This window comes from Aquarana catesbeiana, linkage group LG12 (assembly GCF_042186555.1).
Source record: "Aquarana catesbeiana isolate 2022-GZ linkage group LG12, ASM4218655v1, whole genome shotgun sequence".
Classification (NCBI taxonomy): Eukaryota; Metazoa; Chordata; class Amphibia; order Anura; family Ranidae; genus Aquarana; species Aquarana catesbeiana.
In genome coordinates, this window is record NC_133335.1 from 214317290 (window position 1) to 214332860 (window position 15571).

Below are 15571 nucleotides of genomic sequence, written 5' to 3' on the forward strand. Positions count from 1 at the left end.
TGCAGAATTAAGTTACAAAAATAAAATTTTAACACCAACTTTATTAGCGTCCAACAAGGCAGCCTCCCCCTGCGCCCAACAAGGCAGCCTCCCCCTGCGCCCAACAAGGCAGCCTCCCCCTGCAGGGGAAGAGAGGAGAGGAAGAGGATTGCCAGCTGGATCATTAGAGAGTGGGGAACATTGCTGTAACAGCTTTCATTTGCATTGCCGTGCGTTTCCCCCATTCGCCGTCACATACAGCCCCCATCCTGGCCCGGGTACTTGGATATACGTCACATGTCCCGGCATTGGACGGATGATCTATTAAAGTGCCCGGGCCAGGAGGTGGGGCTGTATGTGACGGCGACCGAGGCAAATGCACGGCAAAGCAAATAAAAGCCTCGCTAACGATTTACTAACTGCTAAAACCAACAGCCAGTACTCCATACTCCTACTACTTGACCTCTCTGCAGCCTTTGATACTGTTGACCACCCGCTCCTTCTCAATAAACTACATTCCCTTGGCCTCCGAGATTCTGCTCTATCCTGGTTCTCTGCCTAGCTATCACAGCGCTCCTTCAGTGTCACCTACAACTCTGTCTCCTCCTCTCCATTGCCCCTTTCTGTGGGGGTCCCCCAAGGCTCTGTTCTTGGACCTCTTCTCTTCTCTATCTACACCTCCTCCCTTGGTCACTTGATAACCGCCCACGGCTTCCAATACCACTTATACGCCAACGACGCCCAAATCTATCTGTCTACTCCTCACCTCACTCCTTCAGTCTCCTCTCGCATTACTAACTTACTAACTGACATATCAGCATGGATGTCGCACCACTTCCTTAAACGAAATCTCTCTAAAACTGAGCTATTAATATTCCCCGCGTGCCCCCCTCCATGACTTTTCCATCAAAATCAACAATGCAACCATCAGTCCCTCCCCTCATGCCAGGGTACTCGGTGTAATCCTAGACTCTGACTTGTCATTTCAGCCCCAAATCCAATCGTTGTCAAAAGTTTGTAGAATTCACCTCCGTAACATCGCTAAAATTCGCCCCTTTTTAACAAAATGAAACCACCAAGAGCCTCATTCACTCCCTTGTTATCTCTCGCCTTGACCATTGCAACTCCCTTCTCATTGGCCTACCTCTCCATAGGCTATCCCCTCTTCAGTCTATCATGAATGCTGCTGCCAGACTTATCCACCTTACCAACCGCTCAGTGTCTGCCACGCCTCCCCTCCAATCCCTACACTGACCACCACCCCTCTCCTCCAATCCCTACACTGACCACCACCCCTCTCCTCCAATCCCTACACTGACCACCACCCCTCTCCTCCAATCCCTACACTGGCTCCCAATCACCCAGCGAATTAAATTCAAAATACTAACCACAACTTACAAAGCCATTCACAACTCTGCCCCGAGCTACGTTACCAATCTTGTCTCCAAATATCACCAAAATCGTCCTCTCCGCTCTTCTCAAGACCTCCTACTCTCAAGCTCTCTCGCCTCCAGGAGCCTCTCCCATCCTCTGGAACTCACTACCTCCACCTGTCCGGCTATCCCCTACTCTTGCTACCTTCAGGCAATCCCTGAAAACTCATCTCTTCAGGAAAGCCCAACGTCTCTAACTAATCTTTTACCACTTCCATCAGCTCATTCCCCACAGTTACAACCTTTTGTAGCACCTGCCCCACCCTATTAGATTGTAAGCTCTTCTGAGCAGGGCCCTCTTAATCCTCTTGTATCTTATTGTATTATAACTGTACTGTCTCCCTTTTATATTGTAAAACACTGCGTAAAATGTTGGCGCTATACAAATCCTGTATAATAATAATAAACCCGTTACAACAATATTCCCCACTCTCTGATAATCCGGCCTCCTGCTCTCCTCTCTTCCCCTCAGCGCTCGATGGGAGAACGACTCCCATTCAACCCCGCCTGTCAGCGGTGCTCGCCGACGCCCCCCCCCCCCCCTCCACTCCCAGGCAGCCCACGCTCGCCAGCCATCATTTTCCGCAAAATGCGAGTGGAAAATTTGAGGGCTGCACTACATGATTGAAGGTAATCTAAAGAAAATCAAAAAACAAAAATTGTATAATGTATGCCCAGCTTTATTGAAAGGTCCACTTTAACTATACATTTAATTATTTTACTTTATTTTTTTAAATAAGTACAGATGTTTTATAATGTCTTCCCAGAGTTCAACTTTAATTATCAGACTTACCCTGTGCATCCCTGTAATAGGCATGTGTGACACTTCGAAAACGCTCCTGACCCGCTGTGTCCCAAATCTGCAGTATGGAAGACATGAAGTAGTAAATATACATTCTGATTCTGTATCACACGGACGTAAACCCCAATTAAAAGTGTAAGCAAAAGAGAGCAGTCACAAGGCAGGTACGATACAACCACTAGAGCACTTATATTGTGCTGTATAAGTACATGATAAACATATGAACAAATGTTTGTGTTTAAAGGGCAACTCCCCCCTTTCATGGGGAAAAAAAAAAAAAAATTGCTATTTTTTAATTACGACAAGTCATTTTCATTGAATGTTACTAAAAATTGCCTTTCCTTTCCAATCTGCAGCTCTGCAATTTTGTGTAAAAATTCAATATGGCTACCTGGAGGAGTTCTGTACACAGAATGTGTACAGAACGTCCCCCAGAAACATAATTTCCTGCTTGTGTGATTGGCTGATTGATTTTCCCAGAAGTCTGCACTAAGATACAAGTCAAGATTTTTTTGCATCCCCTGCAACAAAAATGTTATTTTTGGTGAGATACTCCCAATGGGGGGAAAAAAAAACAAAAAAAAAAAAAAAAACACACATCTAAGGGGATGCAGACCCTGAAACTTTCCTCAGAGCCCTGCAGGTGCAGCAACTGATAATGATAAAATCATTCCCATACAGATTCACTCAGCACATGGACACAGACAGCCAAATCTTTAGAACCGCAAAAAGGTAGGAATCTGCAACAAAGTTTGTTGCAATCCCTGCAATGTACATAGATCACCCAGAGGGGAATTTTTTTTCTCAACAAAACTGGAGTAACTCTTTAAGAACCAGCAGTGCCATTTAGAACAGTATTAAATTGGGCAACAGTCAACTTTTCACTTTAGGGGTGGTATTCAAGCCATAAGGTACAAGACTTACAACAATGGCCAGATCAGACAACTAATGTCTTTCAGGCTTTCCATTATTTTGCACAGGTGATTTGATCAGTTTTTACTGCCTTAGTAATTACCACAGCCGTTTCATAGGAGGGAAATCCTGAAAACATGACCTGTTGAGGGTACTTGAGGACTAGAGTTGAGAAACATTGGTCTAAAGTACACTATATTGTTAAAAGTATTGGGACGTCTGCCTTTACACGCACATGAACTTTAATAGCATCCCAGTCTTAGTCCGTAGGGTTCAATATTGAGTTGGCCCACCCTTTGCAGCTATAACAGCTTCAGCTCTTCTGGGAAGGCTGTCCACAAGGTTTAGGAGTGTGTCTATGGGAATGTTTGACCATTCTTCCAGAAGCGCATTTGTGAAGTCAGGCACCGATTTTGGAGGAGAAGGCCTGGCTCGCAGTCTCCACTCTAATTCATCCCAAAGGTGTTGAGGTCAGGATTCTGTGAAGGCCAGTCAAGTTCCTCCACCCCAAACTCGCTCATCCATGTCTTTGATAAAGCACAATTCGCGTGCGAAACAGGCAAGCTGTGTCTCCCCTGCTTGTACATGTAGTGCTTCTCATGTTCTTCGTGTGAACAAAGGCATTTGGATCTCAGTTTGGTGTGCAGCCATCCTGTGAGCAGCGTGGATTTGTTGCATGTTTTTATGGACCTTGCTTTGTGCACTGGTCCAAATCATTTGGTGGAGGGGGGATTATGGTGTGGGGTTGTTTTTCAGGGGTTGGGATTGGCCCTTTAGTTCCATTGAAGGGAACTGTTAAGGCGTCAGCATACCAAGACATTTTGGACAATTTCATGCTCCCAACTTTGTGGGAACAGTTTGGGGATGGCCCCTTCCTGTTTCAATGTGACTGCGCACCAGTGCACAAAGCAAGGTCCATAAAGACATGAATGAGCGAGTTTGGGGTGGAGAAACTTAACTGGCCTTCACAGAGTCCTGACCTCAACCTGATAGAACACCATTGGGATGAATTACAGTGGAGACTGTGATCCAGCCCTTCTCATTCAACATCAGTACCTGACCTCACAAATATACTTCTGGAAGAATGGTCAAACATTCCCATAGACACCCTCCTAAACCTTGTGGACAGCCTTTCCAGAAGAGTTGAAGCTGTTATAGCGGCAAAGGGTGGGCCAACTCAATATTGAACCCTACTGGCCAAGGCTGGGATGCCATTAAAGTTCATGTGCGTGTGAAGGCAGACATCCCAATGCTTTTGGTAATATAGTGTGTCACAATATAACAGTATGGTCAGCTGTACAACCACAACACTTAGGCTAGCCATACCCAGTAAGATTTTTTCACTGTTCAGCCCACAAAATCAATCAGTTCTCCCATCCATGCTAAACAGTGTGGAGAAAGGAACCTCCACTGCCGGCTATTGTTTTCAGGCAGCCACAGCACCAACAGCAGCGTGATGACCCAGAGAATGACTGCGTCTGATTGGATGCAGCCACTGTTCAGCTGATAGTTTTCCACCCGACTAATTTTTTTTTTTTAAATAGATTTCTGTTGAACCTGGTTGGTACCAACAGGGCAATTTGGCCAATCTAGCAAGAATCTACCTAAATTCAAGCCATGTATAGCCCAACTTTTGTGAAAGTTAGAGACAGTAGTTTGTTTCTGGCACTGCAAGCATTGTACTGTTTGGCAAGCATTTTTTCCAAGGGTTATTTGCTGCACTAAAATTACTAGATTTATCGGCATATAACGCACCCCAATTTAAGTGGGAAGTTTCAGAAAAAAAAAATAAAATTTTTTTTTTTTTTAAATAAACCACTTTGAAGCAAAATAATGGTCAGCGAGCATCAATGCAGCCTGGTCTGCGCCCATCCACAGCTTCAGTGCAGCCTAATCTGTGCCCATCCGCAGCCCAATCTGTGCCCATCCACAGCTTCAGTGCAGCCTAATCTGTGCCCATTCGCAGCCTAATCTGTGCCCATCCGCAGCCTAATCTGCGCCCATCCGCAGCCTAATCTGCGCCCATCCGCAGCCTAATCTGCGCCCATCCGCAGCCTAATCTGCGCCCATCTCCCCCATCAATGCAGCTGACCATCTCTCCTTGCAGGAAATCCCCGAGCCATCATCTTTACTCGGCTCTCAGTCGGCAGTCACACACACAGTCCCACCTCCGCCATCAGCATTGGACCAGCTCCTGTGATAGACAGACCACAGGTCCAATGCCGGTGGCGGAGGCGGGACTGTGTGTGTGACGTGCGAGCCGAGCGAAAGCCAAGTTAGAGCCGAGTGGAGAGGAGATGACGGCTTGGTGATTTCCGGCGGCACTCGTCCCGCTCCTTCCCCTCCGAGGTACGCAGTCGGCGTATAACACACCCGCGATTTTCCCCCTATTTTTAGGGTGAAGTGTGTGTTATACGCCAATAAATACGGTACATTTGGTTGATATGCCTATTTGCGAGGCTCTTGTGATCAGTCTAGATGCATATAATCCCCAGCAGAGTTATTTAATCATTTAAAAAGGGCCACTTACCTGCAAGTTAACATTCTGTCCATCCACTGTGACGAATTTGTTCTGCACAGAAAACAGAGGTTATTTGGTTAAATGCTTTATTTTTTTCACACACCAGGGAGTTTATACTAAATGTTTGATCTGGAAAGTCACCCTACAAGGATCAACGTCGGGTCCAGAAACAAAATATTAGGAAGGGGGAATAACTGAAGGGCTCCGTATAGTCAAAACTACTTGTTTTCCTTTTGGATAAAGTAGGGAAGGTTTAAAACCGGTCAGTATTTTATGCGTTCTCTGTTCCGTTGGGGAGATTTCCCTAGATTCCTGTCCTTTTTTAGAGGGCCGTTACCAGAACAGGTGTCCCCATTGGATGATTTGCCCTCCCCCCTTGTTCAAGTGACAACTGGATGGATTTCCCAACACTTCCTATTTAATCAACAATGGCCATCATGATAGATAGAGATGGTGAATCTACCCAGCGGGGACACAGACAGCAATAAAAACCTTAGAAATAATAGAGCGCCAGACCAAAACTCAGTGAGAGAGTGTCCAAGATACACTTGCATGTGTAGTCAGATGAAAAAAAAAACAAAAAAAAAAAAAACAAACTTCACAACAAGACCACTTGCTCTGGCGAGGAGGCTTCCACAAAGTAAGGCCAGCCATACATAGTGTGAATTCTTGTCATGCAACCACGGGTTGCAGGACAGAAATTTCCACGATTTCCCCATCAACACAGTGTTGACAGGGGAATCAGCAATTGTCTTCTCCCAGCGGGGGGAAGCTGTCCCCACCGGAAGAAGACAGTGATTATCGCTAGCAACTGCTATAAATCGCAAGAGAAAGGGTTAAAAGCGCCCGTGTTGCGGTGATTCAGGAGCACTGCCGATTCATGTCAATGGGCAGGGGAGGTGTAGGAGCGCTGTATACAGCGCGTCAAAGATGCTGCTTGCAGAAATTTTCTTCCCGTCCCGCAAGCGCACTGCCCAATGTGAAAGCACTCGGGCTTTCACACTTGGGAGGCATGAGAGGCACTTTTCAGGCACTTTACAGGAGTTATTTTTAGCGTTAAAAGCAGTGTGAAAGGGGTCTTAAAGGGGTTGTACAGGCAATTAAAAAAACAAAAAAAAAAAAAAATATATACTTGCCTCCACTGTGCAGCTCGTTTTGCACAGAGTGGCCCTGAACCTGGTCTTCTGGGGTCCCTCGGCGGCTGTCTCAGCCCCCCCTGCAAGAACTAACCACCTTCATGCGAGCTCTCTAGCATGGTGGTCAGTTCTTGCGGGCGCGCTCCCGTGATACAGCCGGCGGCTATAGCCACTCAATGTATCACTCAGCCCCGCCCACCGGCACGCCGCGCCATTGGATGTGATTGACAGCAGCGCGAGCCAATGGCTGCGCTGCTTTCAATCCATCCACTCTAGCTAATCAACGGCCAGGCTGAGCGGTGAAGGGGACATCGGGGGGCGAGCGTAGCAGGTGAACGGGCTCAGGTAAGTAAAACGGGGGGGGGGGGGGGGGGGGGGGGCAGTATTGTCGGATGTTTTTTCACCTTAATGCATAGGATGCATTAAAGTGGAGTTCCACCCACTTTTACAACTCTTCAGCATCCCTCACTAAACTGTGCACTGTAAACAAATTGGATATTTTTTTTTCTCAGCACCTACTATATATCTGCTGTATTCATTTTTCACTTCCTCCTCCCTGGCCGCGGCCCATCGCATCATTTCCAGTTTGCAATGCCTTCTGGGAAGGGGCGGCAACTTCCTCTAAAAACTGCCGTTGCTATGGAAACCTGACCTGAAACCTATTACACTGCTTGTGCTGCACTGAGCATGTGCATGATCTGCAAGGATGAAATCCAGGAAGAAATACAGTCTGGCTTCAGATGCCCACACTTAAGATGGCCACGGCCTGCTGTAAGTTTATAAAATAACAAACTACTGCTATAAACTAACAAAACAGATCTTAGTTTATAGACTAACTTTACTAGAATACATTAAGCTTGTGTATTATAGGGGTATATTTATTTAAAAAGTATAATTTCGTCCGGAACACCACTTTAAAGGTGAAAAAACGCGAACCTTTACAACCCCTTTAAATCTCTCATCCATTAACCGCAAAAGTGGGGTGGGGGTGAAGCTAATCCAAAAAAAAAACAAAAAAACAAAAACAAAAACCTACATAAATATTCCCAAAAAGACAATATAATTTTGGGTTAACCCATCCTCGTACATCTCCTGAATAAAAAAAATGAAAATAAAAGTACAAAAAAGGTAAAGGCCAGCTTTCCAGCTACTCCTTGAAGCCCCCTTAGATGTAGGCATATCCTTTTTCCTGCAGTCTTCGGAATGGTCCAGGGGTCCAGAGCAGGGGTCTCCAAACTATGGCCCTCCAGTTGTTCAGGAACTACAATTCCCATCATGCCTAGTCTGTGAATGTCAGAGTTTTACAATGCCTCATGGGACTTTTAGTTGCGCAACAGCTGGAGGGCCGTAGTTTGGAGATCCCTGCAGGAGATAGAAATCATTTTAGACACCGCTACTCCAGTGATTTCCACTAGCTTGTTGGACCCCTGTCCTGAGCGGCTGGTTTGCTAGTTACTGAACACAGCAGTTGAACCACTTGGCATTCAGAGAATAAATGCAAAGCGTTCACTGATTGGATTAAGCACACAGTAAGATCCCACCGCCCCACCTTGGTCAAAGAATGCTTTGCATTCATTGGGAAAGTGTAAAGCATTCTCTGATTGGCACCCAAGCCAAGTGGCCAACCTCCTGTGTTTACAATGCTGCAAGGCAGCTGCTCAGCATGTGACCCTGAAAGCTAGTGGAGATCACTGGAGTTGTGGTGTCTATAGCGATTACCAGCTTCTAGAGAAGCCATTCTCAAACAGCGTTCCGTGGAACCCAAGAGTTCCTCAAGGGGTGGCTAGGGGTTCTTTAAGCGGTGACCTCATATCTGATGGTGCCTGCAATGTTCCAGACCCAATGGCACTTAGAGCCAGTGGCATGGCAGCAAGGTGTCATTCTGGACAACCCATAAGGGGGGCATTTTCCCCCCACTTACCACCACCAAAGCAGGGGTTTCCCAGAGACATAAAAATTTTAAGGATTTCTCTAGGGCAGTGGTGTCCAAACTGTGTCCTTGTGCTTGCTTTTACCTTGCCCTTCAGGCCCCATTCATCCCATTGGCACCAACGATGGGGCGTGGTTTATGCCCACTGATGTCAGGACATATTCTTCTCCCACTGGCCACAATCCAGCCCCCATAGGAGTTTAAAGGAGAACAAACTGGCCCTTCGTTTATAAAGTTTGGAGATCCCTGCTATAGGGTAAAAAGGTTCACGTACTGTTCCAGAGGGATCCCGCAAGTATGGTATACGCATAGTTAGTTACCGGCCCACCTTGGACCAATGTAACTATGCAACAATACTATACCTGGAATGCTTTAACCTCTTCATTGCCCAAAGACTAAGTGCTTCATACCTTGGTTGCAGCCTTGCTAGTATTGACTTAATATATGACCATCCTAAAGAGGAACTGCAGTCTTCTCACATAACTTGTAATAAAAACCATCTTTGCCCATCTGAAGCTTCCCTCCAACCACTTTGCATATTATTTTATATATACTGTGATTCTGTACTTGCCAAATATGCTGCAGAAATCTCCTTCCACTGAGTCTGGCTGCAACCATTTAAACTGTGGGCAGCTGAAGCTGCTGCCTGTTCACTTTCTGGATTTACACAGAGGCACACCTCCAGCTCTGCAGCTCTCATTGGCCCTCTTATGACTCACCCCCTTCCCTTTCTGGCACAAGAGTGAGAGCTGTGCATGATGTCATAAGCCTAGGCTTTTTTCCAGACAAGAAACAGGAAGGGGGCTGTATAAAAGGTATTTACTGGCAGAAAGTTAAAACAACAAGTGCAGAAAATATAACAGATGGAAAGTTGAAAAAATGACTGAAGGTCCGCTTTAAGACAGACAAGAGCGATGAAAGGCAGAATTCAGGTTTAAATAAAACAACAAGTAGAGACTCAAAAAGCATCAAGATAAAAAGGAGATAAGTCGTAGTGGAGGCGTTCAGTGCAGGTGAAAGCAGAACTTCCAAAAAGAGTGACAGCTGCAGTTGAGATACAGAATGTCACAGGACTGACAGAAGAAAGAAGTGCCCAGGGCTTGAAGAAAAGGAAAGATCTGAAGATCTTAAAAAAGGATGCCGAAGGGCAAAAGAGCAGAGAGGGAACTCTCACCCGAAAATCGATTCCCACAGTGGCCAGGAAGGTGCCAGATAGAAACGCGCCATCTTTAAATTGGATGAGAAAACAGGTCTTTCCAACACCAGAATCTCCCAGCAGCATCACCTGTGAGACAAGCAGAAGTCACGTGGCATTAACATCATGCCACAGAAGGCATAAAATTATTCAACTTTGACATTTCTCTCATACATGTAAAAATACACATTTTTTGCTAAAAAAAAAAAAAAATTACTGAGAACTCCCAAACATAGGTTTTTAAGCAGATACCTTAGAGAATAAAATGGTGGGTGTTGCAATTTTTTACATCACCCGATATTTGCGCAGTGGTTTTTAAAATGCGATTTAAAATCGGGCAAAAAAAAAAAATATTACACTTTAATTTTAGTGAACACAAAACAAAATACCTAATTTTTTGGTAGAATAAAAAAGATCTTATGCCGAGTAAATAGATGCCAAACATGTCATGCATTAAAATAGCGCACGCCTATGGAATGGAGACAAGCTACAGTACATTAAACTATCCATAGGTGACGCTTTAAAAGCCTTTACGAGTTACAAGTTCAGCGTTACACAGGAGGTCTGGCACTAGAATTTTTGCTTTCGCTCTGACATTTGCGGCGAAACCTCGATTGCCATTTACATATGCGTGCAAGTTTTTACACGGTCTGATTCTCTCCCCCCCCCCCCCCCCCCCCAATCGTTATTGCTACAACATCCCCTGTGATAGCAATAAGCATGACAGGTCCTCTTTATGGAGACATCTGGAGCCTATTAGACACCAGATGTCTCCCCTGGCCTCCAAAGCATCAAAGAACCAAAACCGTAAGCAACGATATGCTCGTCGCTTCCGGGTTCTGACATCACAGAAGAGGGTCAGGAACTTCCTTCCTACCACTCTTCTCGGTGACCAAGACCGAGGCAGTCCCATCAGTATCGGGCTCCCCTATGGGACGGGAGAGCCCGGTAAAGGCGGCAGGATGGGTTAACCTCTTCTGCCACCTGTAAAAGTGATCCAGTGGCTCTATAGCCACTAGGATCATATTTATCTGACAGGGAATTGCCAGCTGAAGAAAACGGTATCAGGATCATGGCTGTAGCCCCAACCATGACCCCGGTATAACCACCTCAATACAATGCCATATATACGTAAGGCAGTAACCCAGTTACAAATATGAAACCCCCAACAAAAAGATTATCCTTCCGAGAAGTAAATATATACCTCTGCCATGGCCCATGCTGAATGAAATTGTCCACTCTGAAGTCTCGCATCCTTTTACCTCTGGATAGTCTTGTAGGTTAATATTAGATTTTTTTTTCCAGATAAATCCTGTTTCCTGTCCTAACACTGCAGTGCTCTGTACTAGCAGAGCTGAGTAACAACCACACCCCTTAGCACAAGTACTGTATTGCAGAGGAAGAGGGTGGGAAGTGTTGGACCAGGTCCAATACTAAATACTGGGTGAATTGGGTCTACCTCTGGTGCCTATTATATGCACAGTTATATTTAGACACCCTACTACAATAGAAAGGAGTAGGCAAGACCATGAAAATCAAGGTTGTTGGTTGACCATCTACTAACGCAAAACAATTTTCCTATACCTGACAGCCTCCCAAACTAAACGGATGTGTCCACCCAACTTTTTAAAGCCTAAATCCTGGATGTTCACTCCCACAACCCCCCTACCCCCAGTCACTTCCCTCCCCTGTCCTGGACGTCCCCCAAGCTGTATTTTGTGTTTTTTCCTTTTTTTTTTTTAAATCTCATGTTTACCTTCCTCTGAGTATTCAGACCCCTCATGTGGCGCACAGGATACTTTTCACCTGTTCTATGGGCTGGGTGTTCCTCAGTAATGCAGAGAATAGAGCAGGGCCACCTCAGGGGGCAGGTCCATGACCCCTTGTACTCACAATATGTACTCATCCTTTCGGGTGTCAGCCCAGAGGACTGAGGACATCTTGTGGCAAAAGAACAGTACTGCAGTAACAATATTAAGTATTGTGGACATAGGGACATAGACAAACTAATTTACACCAAGGTAATACAGGTGCTTAGTAGGCAACATTCCCTTTGACCCATGGGAGCTGACTTTTCTTCAGGCTGCTTAGCTGTACCGTGCTGAAGAGGAATAGTTACACCCTGGAGCCAAGATTCTAATCCCACGCTCTACCCCCAAGTAAACTCCCTGTTCTTTCAAGTGTTTCAAAGTTGCGTCATTATAATTTTTGATGTGGAAGAATTTACTGACATGAACACAGCAAGAAAACGAGAAGCGCAGAAAACATTTGCCTTGGAGGTGGCATAGGAGGAGTTCACCTATTACTTTCTCCTGAAAATCAAAAGGTGTGTCAAATGCTTCAGTTCCAGCTGCATACAGTGGACACATTTTTGGCAGAAGTACAGCGCCTTAAAAAAAAAAAAGTATACATACCCCTTGAGATTTTTCACATTTTGCCATGTTACAACCAAAAACATTAAATGGATTTTATGTGATAGACCAACACAAAGAGGCACATAATTGTGGAGTGGAAGGAAAATGATAAATGGTTTTCAATTTTTTTTACAAATATGTGAAAAGCGTGGCGTGCATTTGTATTCAGCCCCCCCACCCCGAGTCACTACTTTGTAGAACCACCTTTCGCTGCAAGCCTTTTTGGTGATGTCTCTACCAGCTTTGCACATCTAGAGAGCGACATTTTCACCCATTCTTCTTTGCAAAAATAGCTCAAGCTCGGTCAGATTGGATGGAGAGCGTCTGAACAGCAATTTTCAAGTCTTGCCACAGATTCCCAATTGGATTTAGGTCTGGACTTTGACTGGGCCATTCTAACACATGAATATGCTTTGATCTAAACAATTCCATTGTAGCTCTGGCTGTATGTTTAGGGTCGTTGTCCTGCTGGAAGGTGAACCCCCGCCCCAGTCTCAAGTCTTTTGCAGACTAAAAGGTTTTCTTCTAATTGCGCGTACACACGAGCGGACTTTACGGCAGACTTTGCCCGGCGTACCAGATTTCGTCGGACAATGCGATCGTGTGCGGGCTCCAGCGGACTTTGTTTTCTCAAGTTGGATGGACTTAGATTTGAAACATGTTTCAAATCTATCCGACGGACTCGAGTCCGGTCGAAAAGTCCGCTCATCTGTATGCTAGTTCGACAGACAAAAAGCCACGCTAGGGCAGCTATTGCCTACTGGCTATGAACTTCCTTGTTTTAGTCCGGTCGTACGTCATCACGTACGAATTCGACGGACTTTGGTTGATTGTGTGTAGGCAAGTCCGTTCATTTAGAAAGTCAGTCGTAAAGTCCGCTCGTGTGTACGCGGCATAAGATTGCCCTGCATTTGGCTCCTTCCATCTTCCCATCAACTCTGACCAGCTTCCCTGTCCCAGCTGAAAAAAAGCATCTTAACATGATGCTGCCACCACCATCACCATGTTTCACGGTCGTGATGGTGTGTTCAGGGTGATGTGCAGTGTTAGTTTTCCACCACACATAGCATTTTGCTTTTAGGCTAAAAATATCAATTTTGGTCTCATCTGACCAGGGCACCTTCTTCCACATGTTTGCTGTGTCCCCTAATAGGTTCTTGCAATCTGCAAACAGGTTTTTTTGGCTTTTTGCTTGCTACTCTTCCGTAAAGGCCAGATTTGTAGAGTGCATGACTAATGGTTATCCTGTGGACAGATTATCCCATCTGAGCTGTGGATCTTTACAGCTCCTCCAGAGTTACCATGGGCCTCTTGGCTGCTTCTCTGATGAATGTTCTCCTTGTCTGGCCTGCAGTTTAGGTGGAAGGCCATGTCTTGGTAGGTTTGCAGTTGTGCCATACTCTTTCCATTCTTAGATGATGGATTGAACAGAGCTCTGTGAGATGTTCAAATCTTGGGATATTTTTTTTTTTTTTTTTTTTTTTTTTATTTTATAACCCAACCCTGCTTTAAACTTCTCCACAACTTTATCCCTGACCCGTCTGGTGTATTCCTTGGCCTTCATAAAGCTGTTTGTTCACTAAGGTTCTCTAACACAGTGGTTCTCAACCTCAGTCCTCAAGTACCCCCAAACAGGCCATGTTTGCAGGTTTTCCTTTATCTTGCACTGGTGTTTTAAACCGGAGTCAGTGGCTTGGTATTTTGGACAGCTATTCTAGCTAAGAGAAATTCCCAAAACTTTTGCCTGTTGGGGGGGGAACTTGAAGACTGAGGTTGAGAACCACTGCTCTAACAAACCTCTGAGGGCTTCACAGAACAGCTGTATTTATACTGAGACTAAATTACACACAGGTGGACTCTATTTACTAATTAGGTGACTTCTGAAGGCATTTGGTTCCACCAGATTTTAGTTAGGGGTATCAAAGTGAAGGGGGCTGAATACAAACGCATGCCACACGTTTCATATATTTATTTTATACCCAATCCACCCATCACAACAGCTATCATGTTAATATTTCCAAAGCCCAATCGCTTATCCCTTCCTGCTCTTAGGAGGTTAGGTTAACGTTATAGGTTTATGTTCATGCAGTGCTGACTTAACCAGCTTTGTCCATTTATGCAGCGTTATCAGCCCTGGGATCATTACACAGCTAAACCTGTACTGAGTCATGTACATAGAAAAGCAGCAGACCACATCCCCAAATGCACACAAACACATACAGCGTTTCCCTACCCCTCCCAAATGCAAAACACGTACCTGAAAGTTCACACCTCACACCTGCCACGTCCCCACACAGCCCGTCTGCTCCTCCAACACACGAACACAGAGTGCAGGCGGGAGGACACAGCTGGATGAAAATGCACAAAGACAATCTATATACCTGGGAATGTGTGCAGGTGAGAACCGTACCACAGAACATCGCCCCCCACTGGCTGTTCTTATGTTAGAACATGCATTTTTTTCACCTTTGATTTTATGATATATTGCCATTTAAAAGCAACGCTGAATACCAAAATCAAAGTCATCTTGCAGCTTTATAGCAGGCAGCCTAAAGGGGGCAACGGGCAATGTGTGCGCTTCTCCGGCTCCAATTTGCTACTTTATCCCCTTGAAATGTCTATACAACTAGCCACTAAGGAGTCTATGTATAAATTTGCAAATGTCTCAGCACCTGCGCAACAGTCAAGAATACCTGTAATAAATGCAAGATGCATGGTCTTTCAACAGGCTTATGTAACATCTCTACCTTTTGATCCTAGGAGAAAATAGCCTTAGGAACATTCAACTAGAAGAGTTAAACGACATTTGACCATCTGAGAAATAATTCTAACACTATAGGCCAGTGGTCTCCAAAATGCGGCCCTTTGCTTGCTTTTATCATCAGGCCCTTGGGGCATTATTCCCCCCATTATTGCATAGTTCTTGACACCAACAATGGGGGGCACTATTCCTCCCACTGACACCAAAAATGGGGGGGGGGGCACTGTTCCTCCAGCTGACACCAACAATGGGGGGGGGGGGGCACTGTTCCTCCCACTGACACCAACAATGGGGGGGGGGCACTGTTCCTCCAACTGACACCAACAATGGGGGGGGGGGGGCACTGTTCCTCCCACTGACACCAACAATGGGGGGGGCACTATTCCTCCCACTGATACCAGTCCTTTGGCATTGTTTACTCCCACTAACATCAGGACATTTTCTTCTCTCATTGGCCACAGTGCACCCCCTTAAAGTTCGAAGGACAG

At 45.4% G+C, this 15571-nt stretch overlaps 1 protein-coding gene across 4 annotated transcripts in view; it reads right to left on the reverse strand.

The window, feature by feature from the left end:
* The window catches only part of RAB37 (RAB37, member RAS oncogene family), an 89110-nt gene that overhangs the window by 26227 nt on the left and 47312 nt on the right, over positions 1 to 15571 (reverse strand). For 2 of the 4 annotated variants that reach the window (XM_073606654.1, XM_073606650.1), the window contains 3 exons: positions 9888 to 9998; positions 5657 to 5698; positions 2206 to 2272 (listed from right to left, as the gene is read on the reverse strand). In XM_073606654.1, coding sequence (XP_073462755.1) covers positions 2206 to 2272; positions 5657 to 5698; positions 9888 to 9998 — 220 coding nt within the window. Of the gene's footprint in view, positions 1 to 2205; positions 2273 to 5656; positions 5699 to 9887; positions 9999 to 14579; positions 14757 to 15571 lie in introns of those variants that run through there. The other 2 variants (XM_073606653.1, XM_073606652.1) reach the window with 2 other exon arrangements.